The sequence below is a fragment of the Leptodactylus fuscus genome, chromosome 8, assembly GCF_031893055.1.
Source record: "Leptodactylus fuscus isolate aLepFus1 chromosome 8, aLepFus1.hap2, whole genome shotgun sequence".
Classification (NCBI taxonomy): domain Eukaryota; kingdom Metazoa; phylum Chordata; class Amphibia; order Anura; family Leptodactylidae; genus Leptodactylus; species Leptodactylus fuscus.
In genome coordinates, this window is record NC_134272.1 from 87951881 (window position 1) to 87979276 (window position 27396).

Below are 27396 nucleotides of genomic sequence, written 5' to 3' on the forward strand. Positions count from 1 at the left end.
AGCTGAGACTGTATTTGGTAAAATCCCACATCATTGCATTGCAGCAAAGGCCTCTGGGAAGGTCGGGCATGATGTTAAAGGGAGCGCCCTCTATTGGGCTGCATGACTGAGGCACTGTCTTCCTAATTACATCATGGAAGACAGATTTGCATATTCTTCCCATGTTCCTTTGCACAGTGGAGCTTAATAAGACTCCACACACCTAAATGGTGGTCTCTCCCTAAGGAGTGATGATATCCCCTTAATTCTTCCCTTGCACATTCCTTCCGTCTAGTTGTCATATGTGACCTCTAAAAGACATTATGGGATTTGCTTCTGCCCAGGGGCCACTCTTAACCCTTAAAGGGCAAGTTATAAGCTGAGCTGCTAATATCCTTCATATACAGTATATGGATAGTGAAGGTTCTCGGTCTTGGAGCGCGCCCCTGCCTCATATTGCTAATAACAGGAAACAACAGATACCATAGAAAAAGAAAAAAAAAATCTCAAAAATTCTTATAGAATTCTTTAACTCCTGTGTGTACTGGATTCCATGTTCTCGGGTCTTACATTGTAGCTGACGTCATGTCATCAGAGTGAGAATATTTTTAGACTTTGGGGCATAAAAAGAAAGTCTCCAAACAAGGAGAATAAAGGTGAAATAATAAGAATTACAATGTGATGTTTTTCAACTGATATTTATTGCTGAGGGACATTTACAGACATGGACTAGGACAATTTTCATTCCTCTCCTTCATCCTCATCTTCGTAAGAGTCTATCCCAACCTCTTCATAATCCTTCTCCAGGGCGGCCATGTCCTCCCGAGCCTCAGAGAACTCTCCTTCCTCCATACCCTCGCCCACATACCAGTGCACAAAGGCACGCTTGGCATACATCAGGTCAAACTTGTGGTCCAGGCGAGCCCAGGCCTCAGCAATGGCGGTGGTGTTACTCAGCATGCACACAGCGCGTTGCACCTTGGCCAGGTCTCCACCAGGAACCGCAGTTGGTGGTTGGTAATTGATACCAACCTTGAACCCTGTTGGACACCAGTCCACAAACTGGATGGTGCGCTTGGTCTTTATGGCAGCAATAGCGGCATTGACGTCCTTGGGGACAACGTCACCACGGTACAGCAGGCAGCAGGCCATGTACTTGCCATGTCTGGGGTCACATTTCACCATCTGGTTGGCCGGCTCAAAGCAAGCGTTGGTGATCTCAGATACAGAGAGCTGCTCATGGTAAGCCTTCTCTGCAGAGATGACAGGGGCATAGGTGGCCAGGGGGAAGTGGATACGGGGGTAGGGCACCAAGTTGGTCTGGAACTCTGTCAAGTCCACATTCAGAGCACCATCAAATCTGAGAGAGGCTGTGATGGAGGACACGATCTGACTAATAAGTCGGTTCAGGTTAGTGTAGGTTGGGCGCTCAATGTCCAGGTTTCTGCGGCAGATGTCATAGATGGCCTCATTGTCCACCATGAAGGCGCAGTCTGAGTGCTCCAGGGTGGTGTGTGTGGTGAGGATGGAGTTGTATGGTTCAACCACAGCGGTGGAAACTTGAGGTGCTGGATAGATGGAGAACTCAAGTTTGGACTTCTTGCCATAATCAACAGAGAGACGTTCCATCAAGAGGGAGGTGAAGCCGGACCCAGTGCCACCACCGAAACTGTGGAAAACCAAAAATCCTTGCAAACCTGTGCACTGATCGGCCTGTAGGAATAGAGAACACACGATTAACCACTGGGCATGGTCAATGGCATGAAAGGAAAATGACCATCAATGAACTATACTCACCAGCTTGCGTATTCTGTCCAGAACAGGGTCAATGATCTCCTTGCCTATGGTATAATGGCCTCGGGCGTAGTTGTTGGCTGCATCTTCCTTGCCACTGATAAGCTGTTCTGGGTGAAAAAGCTGGCGGTAGGTACCAGACCTGACCTCATCTAGAAAGAAGGAGGGGAGACATTGAGACTTTGGAACGTGAATTTCTCGGGAACTTTGCAACCCAAGATCAGCAGATCTATGATACTAAATAGGACAATATATAAGGGCTCCATGATGGTATATAATGGTCAAATATCAAATGAAGTGCTCTAAGTTTTTCTACGGTCCCCATCTAACTGGAAGCTGAAGAGCAATTATGAGAAACAATGTCTTAGAAGCAGCTCTTCTCAAGATACTCACCGATCACAGTGGGCTCCAGGTCCACAAACACAGCTCGGGGGACATGTTTTCCAGCCCCCGTCTCACTGAAGAATGTAGTGAAAGAATCGTCTCCTCCACCGATGGTCTTGTCACTGGGCATCTGTCCATCTGGTTGGATTCCATGTTCCAGGCAGTACAACTCCCAGCAGGCATTGCCCATCTGGACTCCAGCCTGGCCAACGTGGACTGAGATGCATTCCCTCTATAAAATAAAGAAAAATATCTTAAGAAAGGAGTTCTAAGTTTCTGGGTCATATAAGATAAGATAATCCTTTACTAGTCCCACAGTGGGGAAATTTCTCACTCGTTTGGTAAAGTGGAAGACAAGGGCCGACCTCCACTTCATGGCCATCATATAGTCCATATGGTCTACACTAGACAGTAAATGGAGGATGGGCAGTAAAAACATGGACAGTGAAGAAACCAGAAGACACCCAGAGAAGACAATAGACTTATGATAGCAAATAACTTCTTATATTTCATCTTCAGAACTAAAATCTCCCAGAATAATCCACTTGTTCAGACTTGTACAAATCATCTATTTACGTTCTGGGAAATGTCATCTGATGTATGAAAAACTCTCACACTAAATTATAGGAGCGCAACGAGGTTCTCAAGGAGTGGCTGACAATACTGACTGTTTCTAGAACAACGAGGTGTACTGTAAATACAGCTCTGAAGGATGTAACTCAGGATCAGTACAGGAGAAGTAATGTAATGTATGTACACAGTGACTGCACCAGCAGAATAGTGAGCACAGCTCTGGAGTATAATACAGGAGAAGTAATGTAATGTATGTACACAGTGACTGCACCAGCAGAATAGTGAGTACAGCTCTGGAGTATAATACAGGATAAGTAAAGTAATGTATGTACATAGTGACTGTACCAGCAGAATAGTGAGCGCAGCTCTGGAGTATAATACAGGATAAGTAATGTAATGTATGTACACAGTGACTGTACCAGCAGAATAGTGAGCGCAGCTCTGGAGTATAATACAGGAGAAGTAATGTAATGTATGTACACAGTGACTGCACCAGCAGAATAGTGAGCGCAGCTCTGGAGTATAATACAGGATAAGTAATGTAATGTATGTACACAGTGACTGTACCAGCAGAATAGTGAGCGCAGCTCTGGAGTATAATACAGGAGAAGTAATGTAATGTATGTACACAGTGACTGCACCAGCAGAATAGTGAGCACAGCTCTGGAGTATAATACAGGATAAGTAATGTAATGTATGTACACAGTGACTGCACCAGCAGAATAGTGAGCGCGCCTCTGGAGTATAATACAGGATAAGTAATGTAATGTATGTACACAGTGACTGCACCAGCAGAATAGTGAGCGCAGCTCTGGAGTATAATACAGGATAAGTAATGTAATGTATGTACACAGTGACTGCACCAGCAGAATAGTGAGCGCAGCTCTGGAGTATAATACAGGATAAGTAATGTAATGTATGTACACAGTGACTGTACCAGCAGAATAGTGAGCGCGGCTCTGGAGTATAATACAGGATAAGTAATGTAATGTATGTACACAGTGACTGCACCAGCAGAATAGTGAGCGCAGCTCTGGAGTATAATACAGGATAAGTAATGTAATGTATGTACACAGTGACTGCACCAGCAGAATAGTGAGCGCAGCTCTGGAGTATAATACAGGATAAGTAATGTAATGTATGTACACAGTGACTGTACCAGCAGAATAGTGAGCGCAGCTCTGGAGTATAATACAGGATAAGTAATGTAATGTATGTACACAGTGACTGCACCAGCAGAATAGTGAGCGCAGCTCTGGAGTATAATACAGGATGTAACTCAGGATCAGTACAGGATAACTAATGCAATATGTACACAGTGACTGTACCTTTTATGAAGATTATTATTTGTGTATGAGCAGTAAAATTATGCTCAGGGATGGACACACCCTTTAAGAGAAAACTGGAAGAAACATACCAGTATTCAAATACATGAACTACTAAGCTCCACAGAGAACATATGAAAGATTCCACAGGGCAGCACGTGTGACAGGAATTTACCAAAGTCTGGACTATATATATATATATATATATATATATATATATATATATATATACACACACACACACATGAGCACACACATATAGTGAGGGAGATCTATAGATGGGTGATATACAGTATTTATATTGCCTGCTGGTTTATTGACACAGGTATACCTCCATGTCAAACCTGCAAAACTTGCAAAAACAAGACTGCACACCCTCTCCTTAGGGCAACAGTGATAATTGCACCCGCCATTCTAGGTCTCGCCCTAAAGATCAGAAAAAGCAAAACATATGGTCAGACTATAAAACAACCTGCGTAGGCGCTACTATTAAGTGAGGCTCCACGCAGATCGATTTCACCATAAAGGAACTCCGTTTCCCCATACTGAAACCTATAGGTCAGATGTTTGCTGACGCCACAATTTTACCGTGACTCACAGAGAAGTCGCCGTGCAGCGCTATCCCAAAAGGTGTAATATTCTGCTGCTAGGGCATCCGATGCTTTGCCCTTAAAGGGGTAGTCCTATTAAAACAACCCTTGTCCATATGTCCATGATGAAGAAAGATGGACGTAAACGCATAATGGCAGATAAGGGGTCTTTATAGATTTTTTATTAGGAACCCGGACCTTTCGTTTTAGTATGAAAAGGTCACCAGTTCTTTACAGGTCTTTTCAGTTTGGCGCCAGTGACCTGTGACCGGGCAGAGCTGTCTGGCCGAGGCCATTGCACCCGACTGAATGAAGCCATAGTCACAGCAAACACTTGGACTTGGAACTTTTAATAACCTTGCTCTGCGCAGCGGGATTAGCAGGAATAATCTCTCCATGTGGAATGCAGGGCGGCGCGGCCTCGCTCTTATGTAAATAAGATAATGGTAACACCTGAAGAACAGGGCGGCCATAAGACCAGGCCTGTGAGAGCCTCAAAACCTGAAGAACATGGCGGCCATAAGATGAGGCCTGTGAGAGCCTCCAAACCTGAGGTACGGAGCGGCCATAAGACCTGAGGTACGGAGCGGCCATAAGACCTGAGGTACAGAGCGGCCATAAGACCTGAGGTACAGAGCGGCCATAAGACCTGAGGTAGAGAGCGGCCATAAGATGAGGCCTGTGAGAGCCTCAAAACCTGAACAACATGGCGGCCATAAGATGAGGTCTGTGAGAGCCTCAAAACCTGAGGTACAGAGCGGCCATAAGACCTGAGGTACAGGGCGATCATAAGACCTGTAGTACAGGGCGGCCATAAGACAGAGGCCTGTGAGAGCTTCAAAGCCTGAGGTACAGAGCGGCCATAAGATGAGGCCTGTGAGAGCTTCAAAGCCTGAGGTACAGAGCGGCCATAAGACCTGAGGTAGAGAGCGGCCATAAGACCTGAGGTACAGGGCGGCCATAAGACGAGGCCTGTGAGCTCCTCAAAACCTGAGGTACAGGGTGACCATAAGACCTGAGGTAGAGAGTGGCCATAAGACAAGTCCTGTGAACACCTCACAACCTGAAGAACATGGCGGCCATAAGACAAGTCCTGTGAGCGCCTCAAATCCTGAGGTACAAGGCGACCACAAGGCGAGTCCTGTGACTGAGATAAGAGGCACAGTACAGGCCCATACATTTTATATAGGTACCACATTAGGTTCCATGATGCCCATCTTAAATCGACTCTTCTCTCGTAACATGCATCCCTGTCCTGACTAACACCCCTCAGCTATGTCCATAGTGCACCCCTATATCACAACCATGTCCATCGCACATCCCTATGTCACCCGTATTCATAGATCCAATCCCATAGGCTTGTATGGCTGTCAGGAATAGGAGCGGCTCCACATTTTGCGAATGGTTTCTACAATCTGGTCACTGATCCGTAAAAACTATGGGTGCGTTTATGGGGCCACAGAATGAATGGGTCTGTATACTAAATATGGATCCATACTCACTATGGTCACATGTATAGGGCCTAACATCAGTGGTCAGTCTCCTTAAATACTCTGTGCTGCTGTGGAAGGGCAGTTTATAACATGTACCTTCAGTTTGTGACCTCCCTGTCTTTTTAAGAGCCCCCTCTTATCCAGCAGAAACCCCCCCCCCCTTCCTTAATTTATCGCGCTCACTTCCCACATTTCGCTCACGCCTGGCGGTCGCGTTCTCATTTACTGTATTTAGAAACTCCTCTATTCAGTATAGTATTAGCCGAAGCCGGGACATGTGACACTGAGCAGGGGATGATCCTACTCTCTATTAATAAACTGTGACAGCACCAGTGCCGCAACACGAGATGTCACATTAGAGTGACCGGTATTTTAGAAGACGACAATCGGGGGTGTGATATGTCCGCCATGCGCCCTTTGCTGGAGTAAAACGAGAATTCCCAGCAGTCTGGTATTAAAGGGGATTTCTGAGTTCGGAAAATGATGCCATTCTACTCTTCCAATAGAAACAGCGCCACCCTTGTCAATGGCTATATCTGGTAGTGCAGCTTGAGTTACATTATGGATGGAGTGGTTTATGGACATGACCGGCTTTATATAAACTGAATTTTTTAAATCTTATCAATATCAAGGGAACAAATAAAGATAGGCAGAGTCCGTGTAGATTCTAAAAACTTCACACGTGATAAGAAATCAGCAACCGATGGGGCAGCGGCCGCTCCCAATTCCGGCACTACGGGATATAATTAGACTGACTACGTAATAACGTAATATAGTGCTCTGACACGGCATACTCACTGCTGCCAGGTGTAAGCGCTGACTACACAAACGCCAGTCCTGGCTTCGCCGCGACTTAAAGGGCAACTCCACATTAATTCACAGGGACAGTCCCTTGTCCTTGTACAATTTGGATAGAAGTTTCCAGGTCACTACCATTAAACCTATACAGTAGCCCTAGCTATTATATAGGCTTAATTAAAGGGTATGTCCATGGGTATATGAAAATAAAGTGGGTTTTGCAGCCAGCTGACATTATTTTTAAAGCTTATTTTTCTACTTTTGGGTGGAGTTCCCCTTAAACCGTAGCAAGGCATGGATGAATGAAGTGACAATGTTCCTTGTAAAACAGAAATTCTGACCTTTCTTAAGTCAACAAGCCAAACGGTGATGTCACAAGGCTGGGAGTCTCCTCTATGATTGTCTTCACCCCCCCTTGTCAGAGTAGAGGCTGGCGAAACTGAAATGCCAGAACGGGGTGGGTGAGGGCGCTATGCTCCAGTGCCCACATCTCATTTACATTCTGATGAGGTGTGAGGCCCGCCGGCCCACAGTTTTTAGGAGTCCAGGCATGCATGACCTTATATTGTACAGGATACATAATTCAGATGTGCAGGGCGTCCTGGTGTTAAAGGGGAACTCGTAGAAAGTTATAGTAGTGCAGCAGTGTAATAAGCAACTGTATCTGTAGTCACCGTCTCTGCACTACCTGTCAGTCATCACAAGGGTCAGCCCATTCCTTGCCTGAAATGGCTGATAACAGAGGACAACAGATTCCATTCACCAGCACAGAATGTCCATTTAATACACCTGCAAGAGTAGGTTTAGATGTGGCTGGAAATCCAGAGATCTGTCACTGGTTCGCTACAATGTATCAGTGCAGGTAAAATGTTTCAGCAATTACACTGGATACAATTGTGGCAAACCATCAGCCCCCAGAATTACTTATAAGATTGGGGTGCTTTGACCATTGTCACCAATGTCACAAGGAACCATGTGCCCCATATGAATGGTGCGGCCGGGGAAACATCTGCTCCATTCAGATCTAAGGGGAGATCCATTGCTGCACACGGGACCCCCGTACTCCTGATGGGTGGGGGTCCTAGCAGTCGGGCCCCACCAACCAGAGAGCTATTACAGTATTTACAGTACATGGGAAGATGCCCACTCACTGACAGCAAACAGAGATCTTGACCATGGTGCAGAATTGAAGTGCAAAGTGTATTAGAATTTTTCCACAAGTTGGAGAACCCCTTTAAATACTCAGAATACATCTACATAGAAGAGGACCCCTTTAAAGAGAACCTTTCACCACCCCCAATTCCTTCAACAGGTGCCCCTACGCTGATTCTGGCGCAGTTTCAGTACCAAATATGCTAAATAGGCTCTTTACTATCAGATGGGCGGTCCTGCGCTGGAGTAGATAGTCAGGGGCTGCCCACCTAACAGTAGGTGATTGCTCAGGAACGGTGGGGGTAGAGAAAAAATTCCAACTGCACCGGAATCAGTAGAGAGGCACCTATTAAAGGGTGCAACGTTGGCAGAGGTGGTGAACGGTTCCCTTTAAATTCCCAGACTGCGGCAGATACTAGATACCCCTGTGTGCTGCCCAGGGCCTCGCTCCCCTGATGTGTCAGGGGGAAGGGGGTATATATAGGATCTGTGTCCGGCAGGTGCTGGGAATTCTCCATGTGACAAGCCAAAGATAAACAGGCCCCATGAAGAATCCTCCGGCGGGGGCACTACTACAATTACCTAGTTAGGAAAGGATCCTGGGACGACCCCCAGCAGCTGGGACCCTAAGGAAGGGGGTTGGGCGGTGAGACCCTAGAAGCCCCTCAGTGACAGGTGACTCCACGTGTCATCCAGTGCTCACCCTGCAGCAGACAGACACCCTGCAGAATGTGAACCCCCTGGCCACGGACTTTAACCCTTCACAAACCAGAAAGCTGACATCATATCCGATCCAATGCAAATAACGAGTGACACAAACTTTGTCCATATAAACCATTGAGCCATCTTTGGTTTTTAAAGTCGTTTCTGAGGTCCATCTGTTTCTAGGAAAGCTGGGTGACCCACAATAGGGTAACCATTAGGCTGGGGCTACTTGGCAACTTTGGACAGCACCAATCTGACTCCATTCACCCAGCTTTGCAAACGTATTAACTAGCGTAGACCAAAGGAGATGTCTAATGATGGCCATCTTGGTCACCCAGCTTTCCCAGGATTAGCTACAACTAGAAAATAAATTTTAACTGGCGCCAAGGCAATGCGACTTCTAAAATAATTTTGGAAGATAATTCACACACGGCAGATTTACATGAAATATCGGCAATGAATCTGCTCCGTGTGAATACCCACTAATACAGAGGAAAGTTCCGTAAATCTGCTGGATGACGCCCAGGCTGCCATAAATGGCGCGTATATACCCTGCAGATAACGTCTCACAGCGAGAGGAGGGGAATTTGAATTTCCTGCTTGTAAAATGACACGTCTGTGTAGCAGTGCTGAGTTTGTCACCGCCTCGATGATATTGCAACGGGTTACCTGTCCCTTCACTATGTCATATTGGAAGATTCGGCAGAGGCATAGGTGTGACCGTCACTAGAACGAAGGGGCTATGCACGATGCACCTTTGGCTCATATATGGGATTCTTTACATGGGGCACCTATGGAGCTCTGACCTACGTGCACCCCTTTACCATAATGTCCAGACGGGGGTCCCGGCATCTGCGCCAGCTAAAACTATACCGTACTCCTAAAATATGAAAGTGACACACTGAGCTCTGCTACATCTCCCCTGACATTACACAGTACGTAGAAGCAGAAGAGGATGTAGCAGGCTGTGTTGTAACCCGCTATGATGAAATCCTGCAGCGCCTGCTGGGGGGTGATGGCGCCGATCCTTGCGCTACGTGATCCCGCCAGCTGCTACAGTCTCACATATCACACAGTCATAGTGAGAGTCCCCAAAAAATACCACGTGGCCATAGCGGCAAATAAAATTAGGGAAATGTCTATTCATTGGCGAGACTATAAAGGGTTAACAGAATTAACCTTACGAATGATTCCGTCGCCCCGGATCTTTCCCTCCAGCGAGTTCTCGCCCCGTCCAGGGGTCGGTTTTACCAAATCTGAGATTTTTGTGGCACTGACATGATAGGGGCTGCAGAAGTGCAGACGAGTAATAGTCAGTAGCTGCAGAAAAAGCAGGGCCAGGGGCAGGAGAAGGGGGGCAGCTGGACACCCCCCAAAAAACATTAAAGGGCAAGACTACCTCTGCAATAGAACAGGCTGCAGCATGGAGAGAGGGAAGGGACAGGGCGACTCGTCACACTCACCATGTTGTCGGAGCGGCAGGGGGTCGGGTAAAAAGCTGGCAGTGGGTAAAATTCTCACCGGAGCCTGGGTGACGGATCTCTGTGAGAAGAAGTGACCTGTCAATTGCGCAGCCAGCAGCCTTATATAAGGGGGCGGCGCCAGGAGCCAAAGCGTCACGCCCAGAGGCGGAGCCTGCGCCGTGTTTGTACAGCGAGAGGCCTGGGACGGGGCAGGGCTATGTAAATGGAGACACGCCTTCTAGCTTCAATGTTAACCAATCAGGGAACGCAGCTGCGAAAACAAACTGCTAATGGGCGGAGTATAAACCCAATGCAGTGTGAACGATACGAAGCAGGAGCTGTAAGGTGTGGCCACGCCCTGCGGCTGAAATTATAATAAAGTAGGCAAGTAGAAGGCGTGGTTAGGGAATGAGGACACGCCTACCGAGTGGAATATTCATAAAGCTGGGCAGGGCCTGCAGCATGATCTTTATACTTGGTGTACGTGGGGATGGGCGGGGCAGAGGAGGGGCTAGGACACCCTGGGCACGCCCACTCATGGGGCCTTTGCAGAGGAGTGAAGGATTCCCCTATAAATATAATGTATAGACATTAAAAGTGACTGATGTGGATTATCTGGTGGTAATGGCCTCTGTCAGGGTGGGAGGTATTAGTAAGTGAACAAGTACTTGAAGCTGATGTGGAAGCAGAAATTATGAGCAAGCGGAAGGAGGACCAAATAATGGGTCAGAATATCTCCAAAATGGCTGATCTGGTGGGGTGCAGGTGCTACAAAGGGTCAAAAGTGGTCCAGGCCAGTGAACAGTTATGGATGTGCGAAGACTAGCCGGGTCTGATCCAACAGAAGAATTACTGTCAAGCAAATTGCTGAAAAAGTTGCTGCTAGCTGTGATAGAAAGGTGTATATTGTGGTATATGGGACCGTGTATACGCCAACTGGTCAGAGCGTCCATACTGCCCCCTGTCTACTAGTAATAGTGCCTACAGCGGGTGCATGGGCATCAGAACTGGACCATGGGGCAATGGAGGAAGGCTCAATATAGTCAAATCTGCTAATCTACTATGTACGGGCCCCTAGTCTCCCCTCCGCGGCCCTCAATGTGTTATAAATAGAAATGTACGCCCACAGTTCAAAATTAACCGACAGGACAGGAACTGCCGGCAAAGCAAAAGGTAAAAATGTTCACGCCCTGTTACCTGCAGAAAGTTGGGTGTGACAAAATTTCCCGGGTTTTGGAGAGGTGGGAGGGGTGTGAAACTGGAAGAGCGAGGTTACAGACGGAGGGGGCCGAGGGCCCTGACCCTGCGCTCACTTGCTGGTCGCTGTCATGGTTCTCTAGTTCTGCCTCTCCCCTGCACTTGCTGTGGGGGCCCCCAAATACCTTCATCAGTGTGAAGACGACCCTCATGACCAGTGTAGTTGCGGATGGCCGGTGAGGGCCCGACACATTCTTTCTGGCTAATGTCTGGGGTCGATTTGTTTTTTGGGTCACATTTATTATTGTATTTTCAACTTTTTCAAAAATTGCTAATATTCTGGAGAAATCTCAGTCCAGGACACGGGTGGGGTAAGAATTGGAGAAACAACTTCAAGTTGTGACAAAATTTATCAACATTGGCTACATGAAAATGGAATCCCAAAAATTCTGCACGTGATAAATTCCACCATGGTCTTACGGTCTTGGGGCTTGGAGAGAATGTAATGCAAAAATTTGTCCCGACCCCACTAACCTAACAGCAGCCTCATGCTATACACAGGCTGACCTTGTAGTGCGCCATAAGGGGAGGTGTGTGTGTGTTCGGGATCCTGGCAGCTGCCCGTGGTTCCCTTTCCTTCCCCCCATCACGTGTGAAATATTTTCTTTGGCCTCTGTCGACTCCTAAAAAAGTTGCGTAAAGCTAAACAAAGCTTCCTTCAGAGACTGTAATAAGGATTATTATAACCCGTCGTGTCCTATATTCCATGACATATACGCCGCGTGTCTTCAGGAGCGGCGGCAAATGTTATGGCCTGTTACAAGGGGTGTCATTAAAAAAAAAAAAAAAAAAAAAAAAAAAAACAACAAACAGTAAAATTAACCCCTTCCTGCTGCAGCCATTTTTGTTTTGTTTTTCGCTCCCCTCCTTGCAAAAGACATAACTTTTAAATTTTTTCCATGTACATAGTCCTATAAGGGCTTCATTTTTGTGGGACAAGTTGTACTTTGTAATGGTACCCTATAATATTTCATACAATGTCCCGGAAAGCTGGGGAAAAAATCAGAATCAGGTAGAATTAGAGAAAAACTGCATTTGCGTGATTTTATTACGGGCTTTGTGCAGCCAAAAAGACATCACCTGTAATCTATGGGTCAGGACGATTATGGAGATGACAAATTTCTATCATTATTTTTATGTCGCCACTAGAGATGAGGGAATAGTATTCGAAACTGCAGTTTCGAATACCTGGCTCCATAGGAATGAACCAGGAGTGGACGCGCGCTGGCACTTAACCCCTTACAGTTCATCTAGCGCTACCAAGTCATTGTGAGACTCCAAAATCTTAATAAATCGAGCATACGACTGTGCACCAGATTCAATATCTAGGCCACTCAGGAACCAGTATGCTGACATGACTTATAGTAAATCATTTTGGGCCAAGACGTTCCCGCCCAGTTTCACAGAAAGTGGTGAGCGAGGTGCAGAATGAGGATGTGGTGGATCTTTGGGGCACTGCACCCTCACCCATCTATACCAGGATAATACATTTTATATTTTATTTGCAGTCTCCTACATTTTTTTTTTGCCTGCTCTGGGGTTGCCATGGCAGCCTCAACAGACTAACTGCTGGACTGGACTTCCTGTCATGTGACCTCACTTCTATGAATACATAGATAAGTGAAGGTCATATGACAGGAAGTGGATGCACAGTTAGTCATGGCAACCTCCAGAGCAAGCAGTAATGTCAGCCATATTTACATCACCATATCTTGTAGATATGGTCCCTGTGAATCTGTAAAAGGGCCGGTATAGCTGTATATGTATCGGCGCCATATATAGAGTGCACAGTTATTGGATTTGTGTCAGACCCTAGGGCCTCATGTCTACCTCATAGATCCTCCAAGTCCCATGATCCCTTACGTGTGCCACATTAGGCCCGATCCCTTAGGTTCAGATGGAAGCTTGATGCTTATCAGACCAAGCTTTGGCCAGGCCTGAGGCCTACGTGTAACCCAAGGGCCTGCAAACACTGGGAGCCAGCTCTGGATTAGGCGCTTATTCAGCTGTCATCTTGGATGGTCCCTGTCACCTAAGGCAGATGTAAGAAGAAATCCACCATTGCTCAGAGGTGTCAACGTCACACCTGGCCTGCTCGGTCTGTAATGCCGCAGCTGTCTGCGTAAATTTGCCTGCGTCGTCCTATAGGATTTGACGAGATCTCAGAGCGGTGACCTCATTTGTCGCTCCTGACTGCAATCCGAGCTATTCTCCTCTGGTGTCTGCGCCCACAATGAGAGGATAAAGGTTGTATGGAAATGAGGGGCATTCTGCAGCAGTATTTGAATGGCCATATTTGACTAGGATTTGCTGGGACACAATATGACCTGTGAGGGGCGATTAATGATTAACTAGGAGCATGTGATGAGGAAGCCAAGATCAATGATATCGAAGGATTATGTAGATAATCTTGTTTCCCTTAGTCCTAACAGCGGCACAATGTGGGGTATTTCGTGCCCCTGTGTGCTGGTAGGACAGGCGGAGTTTTAATTAGCCATGTATTAATTTCACATGGCTCGTTCCCTTTAAGAGGGCACAGATACCTCCCCCCTGTGTGTAAATAACAAGTAATAATACATACATTTCAAATAAACAACAATAGGGGGGGAATCCTTGTGCCGCTGTTAGGACTAAGGGAAACAAGATTATCTACATAATCCTTCGTTCCCTGTCGTCCCTACCAGCGGCACAATGTGGGGAAATAGCAAGTAATCCCCATAAGGGTGGGACATTAAACACAAGCAGAATGTAATACAGTGCGCCCGAAGGCAGTAGCTTCTGAGCTATACCGATCAAGTCGGTAGTGCTTCACAAAAGTCGATTCTGAAGACCAGGATGCTGCTGCACAAATCTAATCCAAGGCAAGAGCCTTGATTTCCGCCCAAGAGGTCGACACTGCCCGTGTCCAGTGGGCCCTTAGGACAGTGGGCGGAGGTAAGTTCTGTTTCACAAACGCCAACTTGATTGCTTCCTTCACCCAGCGGGAGATGGTTGCTTTAGAAGCCTTGCGGCCTTTATGGCAAACTACATAATTTATTAATAAGTTTTCAGATCTCCTGAAAGCGCGCATGCGCTGAAGATAAATCTGCAGGTTCTGGACTAAATCCAGAGTATGCCACCTCTCCTCCTCAGGGGAAGTGGGTACTGGAAAAGGTTGGCAGGCAAATGAGCTGACACACATTTGCCCTAGAAGAAACCTTAGGCCTGAACCCTGGCAGAAATCTTAACTGAACACGGTCTTCAAAGAAGGCAATGTAAGGAGCTTCCGATGAGAGTGCTTGAAGCTCCCCTACTCTTTTTGCCGAGGTGACAGCGAGGAGAAAAGATACCTTATAGGTCAGCCACTTTAGATCCACCTCCTCCAGGGGTTCGAATGGAGCAACACAAAGTGCCTTTAGGACCATGTTGAGGTCCCATTGATGGACAGGAGCAGATACTGCTGGTCTCAGCCTAGTTGCCCCTTTGATAAAGGTGCTCACTAAAGGATCTTGAGACAACCGCCTCCCCAGATAGGCGGACAGAGCGGCCACATGTACCTTCAGGGTAGAAGCTGCAAGCCCTCTGTCTAGGCCGTCCTGAAGGAAATCCAGGATCGCCCTCACAGGGGGATCGGAGGAGTCCACTTTGTGATCCGTGCACCAGGCCTGGAAAATATTACCGACCCTACGGTAATTCTTATTGGTAGAGTTGGCCCTGGCGCTGGCTAAAGTCCTTAGGACGCCTTCAGACAGTCCTCTATTCCTTAATAGGGACTGGTCAACCTCCAGGCTGTCAGATTGAATCTCCTCAGATCGTGGTGTCTCAGCTCTCCTTGTGTCACCAGATCTGGGAGGGGGGAAGCCTCCAATACCTGCCTTGACTCATCCACATGAGCTGGGCAAACCAAGTCCTTTTCGGCCAGAACGGGATTATGGCAACTCCCGAGACTTGGTCCTGTCTGATTTTCATCAATACCTTGGGTATGATGGAAACTGGAGGGAAAATGTATATCAGCCTGAACCTCCATGGGATGGACAGGGCATCCACTGCCAAGGCATTGTCCTCCTGGTACAGAGAACAGAAGGTTTCCACCTTGGCGTTGAGTCAGGTTGCCATGAGGTCGACGTCTGGAAGGCCCCATGCTTGGACAATCTGTTGGAATCTGTCTTGATTGAGAGACCATTCTCCTGATACAGGGATACCCCGACTCAACTGATCCGCTACTATGTTCAGGGAGCCCTTGATGTGAACAGCGGATATGTGGGACAGATTCTTCCCTGCCCACGTGAAAATCAAGTTCGCCTCTCTCAGTAGGGCTGGAACCCTGGTGCCGCCTTGCTTGTTCAAGTATACTACCGTCGTCATGTTGTCTGACCGGACCTTGACTGCCTTCCCTTCGAGAAAAGGGGCAAAGTACTTCAGCACCAGATAGACTGCTTTTAGCTCCTTCAGGTTGGAGGTTCCTACCTTTGGATTCCTCCACAGACCCTGGACGGTCCCGCCGTCTAGGTGGGCTCCCCATCCCGTATGGGACGCATCTGTTGTCAACAGGGTCCAACGAGGTTGGACCGAGGACCTTCCGTCTTTCAGGTGTCTCCACCATCTGAGGGAAAGACGGGTACCGGGAGAAAGGCAGATCTTCCTGTGCAGTCCCCGTGGAGATCTGTTCCAGGCTCTCAACACCTCCATCTGAAGGGGACGCAAATGCCATGAAGCCCAAGGGACCACCTTGGCTGAAGACGACATTAGGCCTAGGACCCGCATGGCGGTGCGGATGGTGACCTGCCGGGTCCGGAAAAAGGCCCTGCACTGAAGCTTCTATTTTCGCTCGCCTTGGACGGGATAGGAAAATCTGCATGCTCTGGGAATCCAGAATAAACCCTAGGAATTTCTTCCGGGTGGATGGCACTATTTCTGACTTCTCCCAATTGATCAGCCAACCCAACTCCTGGAGGAAGGAGATGGCTATCTGGAGGTGGTGATGGAGAATTGAAGTAGACTGAGCTTTTATAAGCCAGTCGTCGAGGTAGGGAACCACGAAGAGGCCTTGCAGTCTGAGGGTGGCGGTAACTGGTGCGACCATCTTGGTGAATATGTACGGGGCTGACGATATGCCGAATGGCAGAGCAGTGAACTGTAGGTGCTCTCTGTGACCAGCCATAAGAATGGCTATGCGTAGATACTTCTTGTGTGGCGGGAAGGTGGGGATATGTAAGTAGGCATCCTTCAGGTCCAGGGTGACCATGACCTCGTCGCGCAATAGAAAGTTGGTTACTGAGTCTATGGACTTCATCCTGAATGGCTTTCCCTTTATGAAAAGGTTGAGGAACCGAAGATCTATAATCATCCGCCACCCTCCTGTGGACTTTGTAACCAGGAATACGGGTGAATAAACTCCTTATCCCACTTCTGAGGGAGGGACCCTTTCCAGGTCCCCCTTTGCAAAATATTCTGCCACGGAAGCCTCCAGGCAGACCTGTTGTAGAGCTGGTAAAACCCGCGTAGTGATGAACCGGTCCACAGGAGGGTGTGAGAACTCTATTGCGTACCCCCGCTGAACGAACTGAAGGGCCCATGGATCCAAAATGTGAAGATGCCACGCCACGGAAAAATTTGGAAAGGCGCCCTCCTACGGGAGAGCTGGACACAGAGAGCGAAGCCTCCTCAAAACCCCTTCTTCTTAGGGTCTTCCTTGGGGACCCCTTGCCCCGCCCCTTTGGGCGGTATCTGGAGCGTCTCTGGTTACCTTGCTGAGGCCTGTATTGGGATGTAGACTCTCGACCCCTAGAAGGGGAAAGCCTTCTTCTTCTGGTCGCTTGTGGTAGCGACCTGCCTTTACCTTCAGCCAGCCCCTCCATCAGGTCGTCCAGCCCCTGGCCGAAAATCTTCCCTGGTTGAAAGGGGAGGGAGCATAAAGAAAATTTGGAGGTGACATCAGCCCGCCAAGGATTGAGCCACAAGGGCCTCCTGGCAGCGGTATTCAGAGCCATGGTCTTGGAAGCCAGTTTCACCTTCTGTCTTGCTCACTCTCTCAGGAAATCCGTAGCGAGACGGAATTCCCCCATGGACGCCAGGATGACATCCCTGTTGGCCCCGGAGTCGATGTCCCGCTCCAGACGGTCCAACCGGGCTTGAAGCTTATCAGCTACTTCTGTGGAGGCGATGCCCACTGCCATCTGGGCTGAAGCAGACGAATACGCCTTCTTGAGTGTTGAATCCACTCTCCTATCGAGCAAATCTTGGAGGTTTGACCCATCATCGATAGGCACGACAGTGCGACGGGAGAGCTTTGAGATGGCCAAATCCACCTTGGGCAGAGGACCCCAGCGATCCAGCTGGGAGGAATCAATTGGATATACTGCTTTGAAAGCCCTGGTGGTGACATAAGCTTCCTCCGGCTGCTTCCACTCTAGTTCCATTAAACTGGCCATGGAGGCGTCCACTTGAAAAACCCTCCGCTTTTCAGAGGTGGACGCAGAGGCTTCCCCCTCGCCAATCTGGTCCCACGACCAGATGGCCTTCAGCAGCTTGTTAGTCTTCTCACGATGAAAAAATGGGTCTGCTGGAACAGGAGGACTGGTCGTCCGATGATATGGACTCATCCTCCACCTGGAGGTACTCCAGGGAGGGCAGCGAAACAGAACGCCTCTCATGCACTGTTTCTTGGTGAGCTGAGCCAGTGATGTACGGATATCCTTTAAGGAATCATCCTGCAAAAACAAGGATACTTAGAAGCCAGTGGGGACCCTACCCCTTTTAGCGGCTAACGTACTCACCATGTACTCCTTGACCTATGCTACCATATCACTGGTAACGGGTTCCTCCCGCAGAGGTCCCCTGCATTGCTGGCAGCATGACCAGTCATAGCCTAGAGGCAAAAAATGACATTCAGGATACTCCCACCATTGGGAGAATTAGCAGACGAAAAAGACCGCACCTACTATCAGGTAGTAGAACGTCACATTCAATACAAGCCAGATGTCTCCTTTTGAAGACTTCATCCGTCTCACTTGATCCCCGGAGGGGTGGAAGACGAAGACATGACAAAGAAACTAGCTTTCAGTGATACCTAAGCATAGGATACGGAACATAAAGGAGTACGTTCAAGGAACCATATAAGGAGACTCACCCAGCTTCAGTCAGACAACTTACCAAACTTCAGTCGAGTTTGCACTAGAACAAGTGTAGTTGAAGCAGTAACACGAGCCACAACACGGAACCAGCTAGTGGATTAAACTAGCAGGCAATGAGGGAAGCAGCCATGCCCCTGTTTACAGCCCTGTATCCAGAAAGGGGCGTGGCTTAACAAAAAAATATGTGAGCTCTGTTCCTTGCCCTCCTGAGAGCACTCTCAGGCCTTATGAGTTGCTCCCTCCCTAGCCAACAGACCCTTGGCACATACCTTGCCTCTATAGCCGCACTGCACCGCTGTCTGCGTGGCCCCGGAGCAGCGGATGCCGAAACCGGAAGTGCCGGTGTCACCTCTATGAGCGTCCGGCCAGGAACCTCCTAGACAGAGAAGGTTCTGCAAAAACGGAAGTTCCCCTTCCTGGAGCCGCGCGTACACGCCAGCAGTGCGCGGTTCCACAAAGCCCAAACAAGATGGGACTGCCGGGGATACATGAGGCAAACATTGTGGGAGGGAGGCAGGGATATATGAAGATATAAAGGAGCCTTTAAACTTACCCCTCTTCTCCCTGCAGGACTGACACAGAAGTCCAGCAGGCCGGAGTGCTTCACTGAAGATGATTTGAACAGGTGAGAACCTGCAACTTAAAACTTCTTCCTTCTTTCTCTTTAGGAGGACACAGAGTCCTCTCCACCTGTCCGATCCTTTACACAGGACAGAAAAAAACACACAGGGGGGAGGTATCTGTGCCCTCTTAAAGGGAACGAGCCATGTGAAATTAATACATGGCTAATTAAAACTCCGCCTGTCCTACCAGCACACAGGGGCACGAAATACCCCACATTGTGCCGCTGGTAGGGACGACAGGGAATACAGGATTATCTTGTAAACTGTGGATATATACATGTCCCCAGTGTGTACCTGCATGGTATATAGCAGTGTCTTGTCTATGGATGCACATAGTAGTCAAGTGCAGTGCCCCCATATTACTGCCAGCCATGACGCCTCCATATCAGACATAAGACCTTACAACAGAATATGTTGCACGCTCCTACTACATTACCAGTCCTATATCCATAGCGCCAGCCTGCAACTTTGACACCTACTTACCGTCTAGTGCCTGCCTACCACCCCGAGACCACAATGTCCTAATATTTCGGGTCTCCCCTGATCGGTGCCATGGTTTGGGGCATCCGGGGAGCAAGCTTGCAACTTACTGCTGTACCTTCTTATTGCAAAGAGTGTTCCAAGGCGCCGTACAGAACTGAAAATCACGCATATTCTTAGTATCTTCTTACTGTATCATATGGCTGGGCTGCTAACAAGATCATGGAAAGTTCCTGCATTCCTGTTTAAATCCATTGGCAGCTGATCCAGACAAGAGAAGTCACCACTAAGATAGAGAAAATCTATAAAATTCTGCAAAATGTTTAATTCATTTTATTTGGGAAATTGTTTAACTCTTAATTGTCCTATAAATCTAAACATCTAAAACCTAATCATGCAGATGTGGAATAAGATACAGTATGGAGACACTAAGAAGGTGAGTGATTGCTCTACCGCTGCTATCTCATGGTTGTTGCATTTGGCACATGTTATAACTACATTCCTGGTTCTGTTGGCTCTATATTGAGTGGATATGAAATGTTACTAAATATCAGTCAATAGAGAGCTGCAGACATCGCTGTACTCAGTACTGGAAGCTGTTTTGCTGTCATACAGCACCTCCTAGTGGTTTACTTGGGGTTACACAGCCTATCTATACCTCTATGTAAAGTATAAGGTTTCATTAGGAATGGATCCTGTAACTAGGACTGGGCAATTGCCTAAAAATAAAATTTAGATTTTTTTTCAATATTCTTGTTATTCAGTGATCTGGCAAAGGGGGAAGGATTCAGATGTAGCCGAAGGAAGGTTCCTCGCCCAAACACCCAAGTATTGACCACAGTGATCTGAAGAAGAAACTGGTGACCATAACTATAGTGGGAGGTGAAACCCTGCAGGGAATAGATCAGTCTCCAGGGAAGGAATAACACAGAGATCGTATGAGTCTGATGAAAATTACAATTGTGCTTCTATGAAATGGTGAATTAATAAACTACAATCCAATGAATTACCATCAATGACTCCCTGTAACATAACCTTCCATTTGTCTGTGTACTTCGCTATGGCAGTGTATGGCGCTATAGGAATAAAGAATAATGGGGGACATTCAGTAAGAGCAACATTTTATATGCCAGTCTTATTCTGTGCATTAGATGTGACACAGGTCATTATGTGTTATGTATGCTAGCTGTCTGGTCTATGTATCGCCTATCTATCTATCTATCTATCTATCTATCTATCTATCTCTCTATCTCCTATCTATCTATCTATCTCTCTATCTCCTATCTATCTATCTATCTATCTATCTATCTATCTCCTATCTATGTATCTATCTATCTATCTATCTATCTCCAATCTATGTATCTATCTATCTATCTATCTATCTATCTATCTATCTATCTCCTATCTATCTATCTATCTATCTATCTATCTATCTATCTATCTCCTATTTATCTATCTATCTATCTATCTATCTATCTATCTATCTCTCTAACTATCTATCTATCTCCTATCTATCTATCTTGGTTTTATTCCAAGATAGGCGCCGCTTCAGTCCCTCAAACTAGAACCTTTTTCTCTATGTATCTATTTATAACATAGACAGGGAGGGTGAGATTTCTAAGATTACCTACTCCAGACTGGCCTACATAATACATAGCACCTAGAGATGAGCGAGTACTGTTGGGATCAGCCGATCCGAACAGCACGCTCACATAGAAATGAATGGACGTAGCTGGCACGCGGGGGGTTAAGCGGCCGGCCGCCGTCAACGCGGAAGTACCAGGTGCATCCATTCATTTCTATGGAGCGTGCTGTTCGGATCGGCTGATCCCAACAGTACTCGCTCATCTCTAATAGCACCTTGCAGGGACTTCTCGTGTGCACCCATATTATTAGGAGCCTGTTAATAATGGTGGTACATCTGACCTCAGCGAGCCGCAGAGTAAGGTCAGAGTGTAATATGCTGGATGGAGTATAATGTGTGTAACTGTATGAGATGATGAGCTGTGTGTGCCCTTATGGATCTGACTGCATAACCTATGGAACATATATAATATAACTCTAATAACCTCGCTCTAATTCTGCGCTCGCTCCCATACAAATCCCTCCTTACTTCACCTGCAGTGACCCTGCACTACATCCACTGCACATAAGATGGCGCTGTACCTAGATATGATACTGACTGCAGAGTCACCCCTTACATGAACTCTAGCCTATATGACTTTACTATGGGCCCGGCCTGATCCAGTGTATGAATCCATCTGCAGCCACTTGTCATATATCTCATAGAGGAAATGTCTGGCAGTGTAGTAACAATTGTTATCAGCGTCACATAGCGGCTGCCATTGTCTGCCCATGGCAGCCGCTACAGCCTGACAACCGGCGTCTCTGCCTTGTTTATATAAAGGGTAGACAAATCAAGTGCGCCATTCTTTATTAGGGCAGATTAGGGGGTCACATACTTAGGAGTCTGTGGATGGTTTTTGTTGTTGTTGTTTCTTCCACCCTGGCCATATTATCTAATGGTATGGTATGCCCCATTGCTCCAGTCTGGAATAAATCAGGTCAGGGGTGTATGGTGGATTATTTTAAGGGAATTCTTATATCTTTGTACAGTCGACGTCCGAGATCCCTTTCTTATTCTGATGCTCTAAATGCAATGCTTTTTTTCACATAGTCATATATAGGATGGATCATCACTATATAAGTCCCAGAAATCCCATGTAAATGATAAAATTCTACCTGCCTGCAGGCACCACTAGAGGGAGCTCAGTGCATACTGACATGAAATTAAAGGGGTTCTCCAGAGTTTACGTATTGATAGCTTATCCTTAGAATAGCTCATCAATATGTGATCAGTAGGGGGTCTGTCACCTGGGACAGCTGTTTTAAGAGGCCATTAATGTCACATGATATAGCAACGGCTCAGTCCCATTTAAGTGAATATGGTTGAGCTTCAATACCAAATACGGCCACTATATAATGTATGGCGCTGTGCTTGGTGGCAGTCTCTTCAACCAGCTGACCTTTGGTACGTCCCGAGTGTCAGACCCATCATATATTGATGACCTATTGTAAGGGTACATCACCAAAAGATACCGTAAGTCCTGGAAAACTCTTTCAAATGATTAAAAATTCTAACTGCCTCCAGCCACCACTAGGGGGAGCACACTCCATATTGATTTGGTTAGCAGTGTAACATTTATATGAGTCTGTACACGGCTCTGTTCACATCTATGGATCAGCCAGGCAGAGTTAAACACAGCTGAAGAGGGCAAAGAGGTAAACGAAGCGCCTCTGCCCCTCTGTTTCAGAGTTCAATGGAGGTTTTAGTACCCAAACCCCTACTAAAGAAAAGCAGACATCTCACTGTGATATGTCAAACGTTTTCTAAAGCTACTCCATTAAATGAGTAAATTCTTTCTGCTGCCACCAGGGGGTGCTCACTGCATAGGAATTCACCATTGAATTGCAGAGGGACTGTATAAATCCCTGAGCCTGAAGGTATTTGTAGGCAGACTGATTGTTCTCACTTAAAGGGATTGTCCAACCCCATTTAATTTGTTGTAAAGTAACATTAGGCGTCACCTCGCCTCGCCACTTACACTAACCATGGTCAATAAATCAATCAAACAATCTTCCTCTTAGTTGGTGACCGCTATATGGGGGGGGGGGGGTGATTTGGGGTATAACAGTCCATGGAGTCTCATCTTCCTCTTAGTTGGTGACTGCTATATGGGGAGGTGGGGTGGGTGGTTTGGGGTATAACAGTCCGTGGAGTCTCATCTTCCTCTTGTTTGGTGACAGCTGGACACGTATTGGGCAACGATCTCCACAGTGGCCTCTTCTTCTCCCAGTAGGATGTAGAGTTTCCTCTTCTCGTCTGGGATGTGGGCAGAGAGTCTTTGGTAGTAGATGGCCCTCACAGCTGAGTATTTGGTGCAGTGTAGCAGGAAGTGGGTCTGGTCTTCTAGGGCCCCCTGGTCCCAGTGCTGGCACAGTCTGTTCTCCCGTGGCTTGTATGTCTGCCTGTGCCGCCCCCGTCTCTATCTCTAGGTTGTGGGCGCTCAGTCTGTACCGGCTCAGGGTCTGTCTGTGTTTGGGGTGGCGTATTCTCTCCAGGTAGGTGGCCATGGTGTAGTCCCTTTTACATGGTGAGTTTCTTGGAGTTATTGATTGCGCTTCTCCATTCCTCCATGTACCGCTCTCTGCCTCTCTCAATGGCTCCTTTTATTTGAGCCTTGTTCAGCCTTGTTCATGGTCTCGTAATGGTCTCATGTAAACCGCTAGTTAAAAATCTTATGAGGATGGAAAATTCTTTGAACTGCAAGGCTATGTAAAGGAAAGCAGAGGATTTGTAGCTTTGTGTCTCTGACCTCTGTAAAGAATTTGGGATTTGTTTCGAATAAATAGGTGCCAAATCCCCGGACCACTATTAACCCACTGGTGGGTCAGTATCACCCCTCTCCACATCATATGGGTATTCCTATGTAAAACACATGTCTCCTATTCACTGGATCAGGGATGAATGCTAGATCATTGGTTGTACAACTGCTGGGACCCTCATAATGGGGGGGGGGGGGGGGACGACCCCATGCTCAGTAGTTTGAATAGAGTGGCGTGACATATGTTAAGTTAAATTCTTCCTAGCTGGTAGTACAGGGGTCCCATATTCTGGCAATAGGTTGGGGTCTCAGCAGTCAGACCCCCACCCAAATAGTATTTAGCAGTGGAGGAGGCCAGTGCGGGGCTGGAGGTATCAGGACTTCCTGTTATTTGTGTTGGTGTCAGGTAGCTGCTGAAAGGGGTCACATTTTTATTATAGCTGTGCCCCCTCCTGTATACACACCTCTCCATACTCTGTACGGGGCTGTATCCACCACCTGACTTTGTTTACAATCTCCCGTAGCAACCAACGCTTCTCAATCACAAAGAGTTACATTGTTTCCAGGGCAGTGTTTACACTAGTCACCGGTGACAAAGCAGCGGCTACAGACGGCGACATTCAACACCTCATGTACACAGACCACAATGCATCGCTATGGTGAGAGCCCACAAGAGCGGGCAGATAGCATGGCAGCGGGCGAGGGCCACACAACAAAGAGCGGAGAACAACAATTATCATGACAATATAATACTAGAACATCAGCAATAATAGATGAAGCCGTGTCACCAAACACTGGCAGATCCCATTAACCTCATAATCCAGAAAATCGGATAATCCAGCACTTGTTTCCAACTCAGAACACTGCCAAATAATCTGGAACGAGATCCCTGGACCCCCTGTAGTTCTTGTGATCAGATCTGAGATCATCTAATAACTGGACTGTGTATATGAATGTATATATGTGTATATGTATGTTTATATACACTCACCGGCCACTTTATTAGGTACACCATGCTAGTAACGGGTTGGACCCCCTTTTGCCTTCAGAACTGCCTCAATTCTTCGTGGCATAGATACAACAAGGTGCTGGAAGCATTCCTCAGAGATTTTGGTCCATATTGACATGATGGCATCACACAGTTGCCGCAGATTTGTCGGCTGCACATCCATGATGCGTATCTCCCGTTCCACCACATCCCAAAGATGCTCCTCTATTGGATTGAGATCTGGTGACTGTGGAGGCCATTGGAGTACAGTGAACTCATTGTCATGTTCAAGAAACCAGTCTGAGATGATTCCAGCTTTATGACATGGCATTGCATTATCCTGCTGAAAGTAGCCATCAGATGTTGGGTACATTGTGGTCATAAAGGGATGGACACGGTCAGCAACAATACTCAGGTAGGCTTTGGCGTTGCAACGATGCTCAATTGGTACCAAGGGGCCCAAAGAGTGCCAAGAAAATATTCCCCACACCATGACACCACCACCACCAGCCTGAACCGTTACTGATACAAGGCAGGATGGATCCATGCTTTCATGTTGTTGACGCCAAATTCTGACCCTACCATCCGAATGTCGCAGCAGAAATCGAGACTCATCAGACCAGGCAACGTTTTCCCAATCTTCAATTGTCCAATTTCGATGAGCTTGTGCAAATTGTAGCCTCAGTTTCCTGTTCTTAGCTGAAAGGAGTGGCACCCGGTGTGGTCTTCTGCTGCTGTAGCCCATCTGTAGCCTCAAAGTTGGACGTACTGTGCGGCGTTCAGAGATGCTCTTCTGGCTACCTTGGTTGTAACGGGTGGCTATTTGAGTCACTGTTGCCTTTCTATCAGCTCGAACCAGTCTGGCCATTCTCCTCTGGCATCAACAACGCATTTCCGCCCACAGAACTGCCGCTCACTGGATGTTTTTTCTTTTTCGGACCATTCTCTGTAAACCCTAGAGATGGTTGTGCGTGAAAATCCCAGTAGATCAGCAGTTTCTGAAATACTCAGACCAGCCCTTCTGGCACCAACAACCATGCCACGTTCAAAGGCACTCAAATCACCTTTCTTCCCCATATTGATGCTCGGTTTGAACTGCAGGAGATTGTCTTGACCATGTCTACATGCCTAAATGCACTGAGTTGCCGTCATGTGATTGGCTGATTAGAAATTAAGTGTTAACGAGCAGTTGGACAGGTGTACCTAATAAAGTGGCCGGTGAGTGTATATGATGGATATAGTCAAGAGACTGTGTCCTCCTGATAGGGCAGCACAGACCGATCTTCTCTTTGCCCCCCCCCCCCCATCACTCACAGGGGAGTTGGGGACACCTCTATTGGTGATTATGGGAGTCCCTGCAGTCAGACCCCTAGTATAGAGACACGTCTGCTATCATGTGACTGTTACCTCGGTATTAAGAATTCTCTGTTTGTGGGACTATAGACTGAGGATTTGTCTCTGGGAACTGGAACAACTATCAGGACATTTGGAAACATTCTGAATACATTGTATCCTCCAGACTGAATACGTATACATAGATGATACAATGTAGGGCGGTCTATAGAGGAGGGGGCAGGATGGTAAGAGACTCCTAGTAGCACCCTGTCCCTGTGCAGGCTCTGCAGTCTCAGCTCCCTTCTTGCTGCTCTCTGTGTTGTTCTTTCCTCTGGTCTTTTCCCTCCTTCTTCCCTCTTTTCCCTCTCTCAGGATTTCCCTCCATAGCTCCCTCCATTCTCATCTTGTATTTTGACTCCCATCCCCTTGCCCTGGGGGGGGTCACATAGTGGCAGCATTGTACTTGGTGACAGTTGTGTTGTGTTATACACAGGGCAGGGCTCTTGTGTCCTGGAGACCGGGGGTGGGGATCACCTGTCCTGTTACTAAGGACTCTCTGAGCCCTATATATAGAGGGGGGAGCAGAGAGAGGACAGAAGCGCTCCACATCCGAAGACCTAACTCATCGGACCAGGAGATCTCTATATCTACATCCGCCACCATGGTGAGTGACCAATCTCATCTGTACAATCTCATCTGTGTGATCTTATCTATCTCATCTGACCTATGGTGTTATATATATTGTAAAATTATAGTGTATGCATGACTGTAAAACCTCACCTATCATATATGTGACTGTCTAATCTCATATATCTACAGTATAGCTGGCTGTCTCATTTATCTGTAGGTTACTGTCTAATCTTATCTGTCATACATATGTCTAATTTTAACTGGCGTATATGATACTGTCTAATCTCATCTATCATATATATTAGACTGTCTACTCTCAGCCATTATATA

The 27396-nt window shown here is 47.1% G+C and overlaps 2 protein-coding genes across 5 annotated transcripts in view; one reads left to right on the forward strand and one right to left on the reverse strand.

The window, feature by feature from the left end:
* Positions 1–661: 661 nt before the first annotated feature.
* TUBA4A (tubulin alpha 4a) lies at positions 662–19256 on the reverse strand. 3 transcript variants are annotated; one of them, XM_075284623.1, is made up of 4 exons: positions 19179–19256; positions 2167–2389; positions 1777–1925; positions 662–1692 (listed from the first exon to the last, which is right to left on the reverse strand). In XM_075284623.1, exons 2-4 carry the CDS (start codon positions 2345–2347, stop codon positions 721–723), a joined length of 1302 nt encoding a protein of 433 aa, XP_075140724.1. In that variant the 5' UTR covers positions 2348–2389; positions 19179–19256; the 3' UTR covers positions 662–720. The 3 variants fall into 3 exon arrangements, with proteins under 3 accessions (XP_075140724.1, XP_075140723.1, XP_075140722.1); XM_075284622.1 differs by lacking the exon at positions 19179–19256 and adding an exon at positions 18895–18977; XM_075284621.1 differs by lacking the exon at positions 19179–19256 and adding an exon at positions 10257–10391.
* Positions 18933–27396, forward strand: part of LOC142216633 (tubulin alpha-1A chain-like) — a 10792-nt gene continuing 2328 nt past the window's right edge. The window contains exons 1-4 of one of the 2 annotated variants that reach the window (XM_075284615.1): positions 18933–19118; positions 19196–19250; positions 20493–20706; positions 26930–27100. In XM_075284615.1, coding sequence (XP_075140716.1) covers positions 20704–20706; positions 26930–27100 — 174 coding nt within the window. In that variant the 5' untranslated portion in view covers positions 18933–19118; positions 19196–19250; positions 20493–20703. Of the gene's footprint in view, positions 19251–20492; positions 20707–26929; positions 27101–27396 lie in introns of both variants that reach the window. The other variant, XM_075284614.1, reaches the window with a different exon arrangement.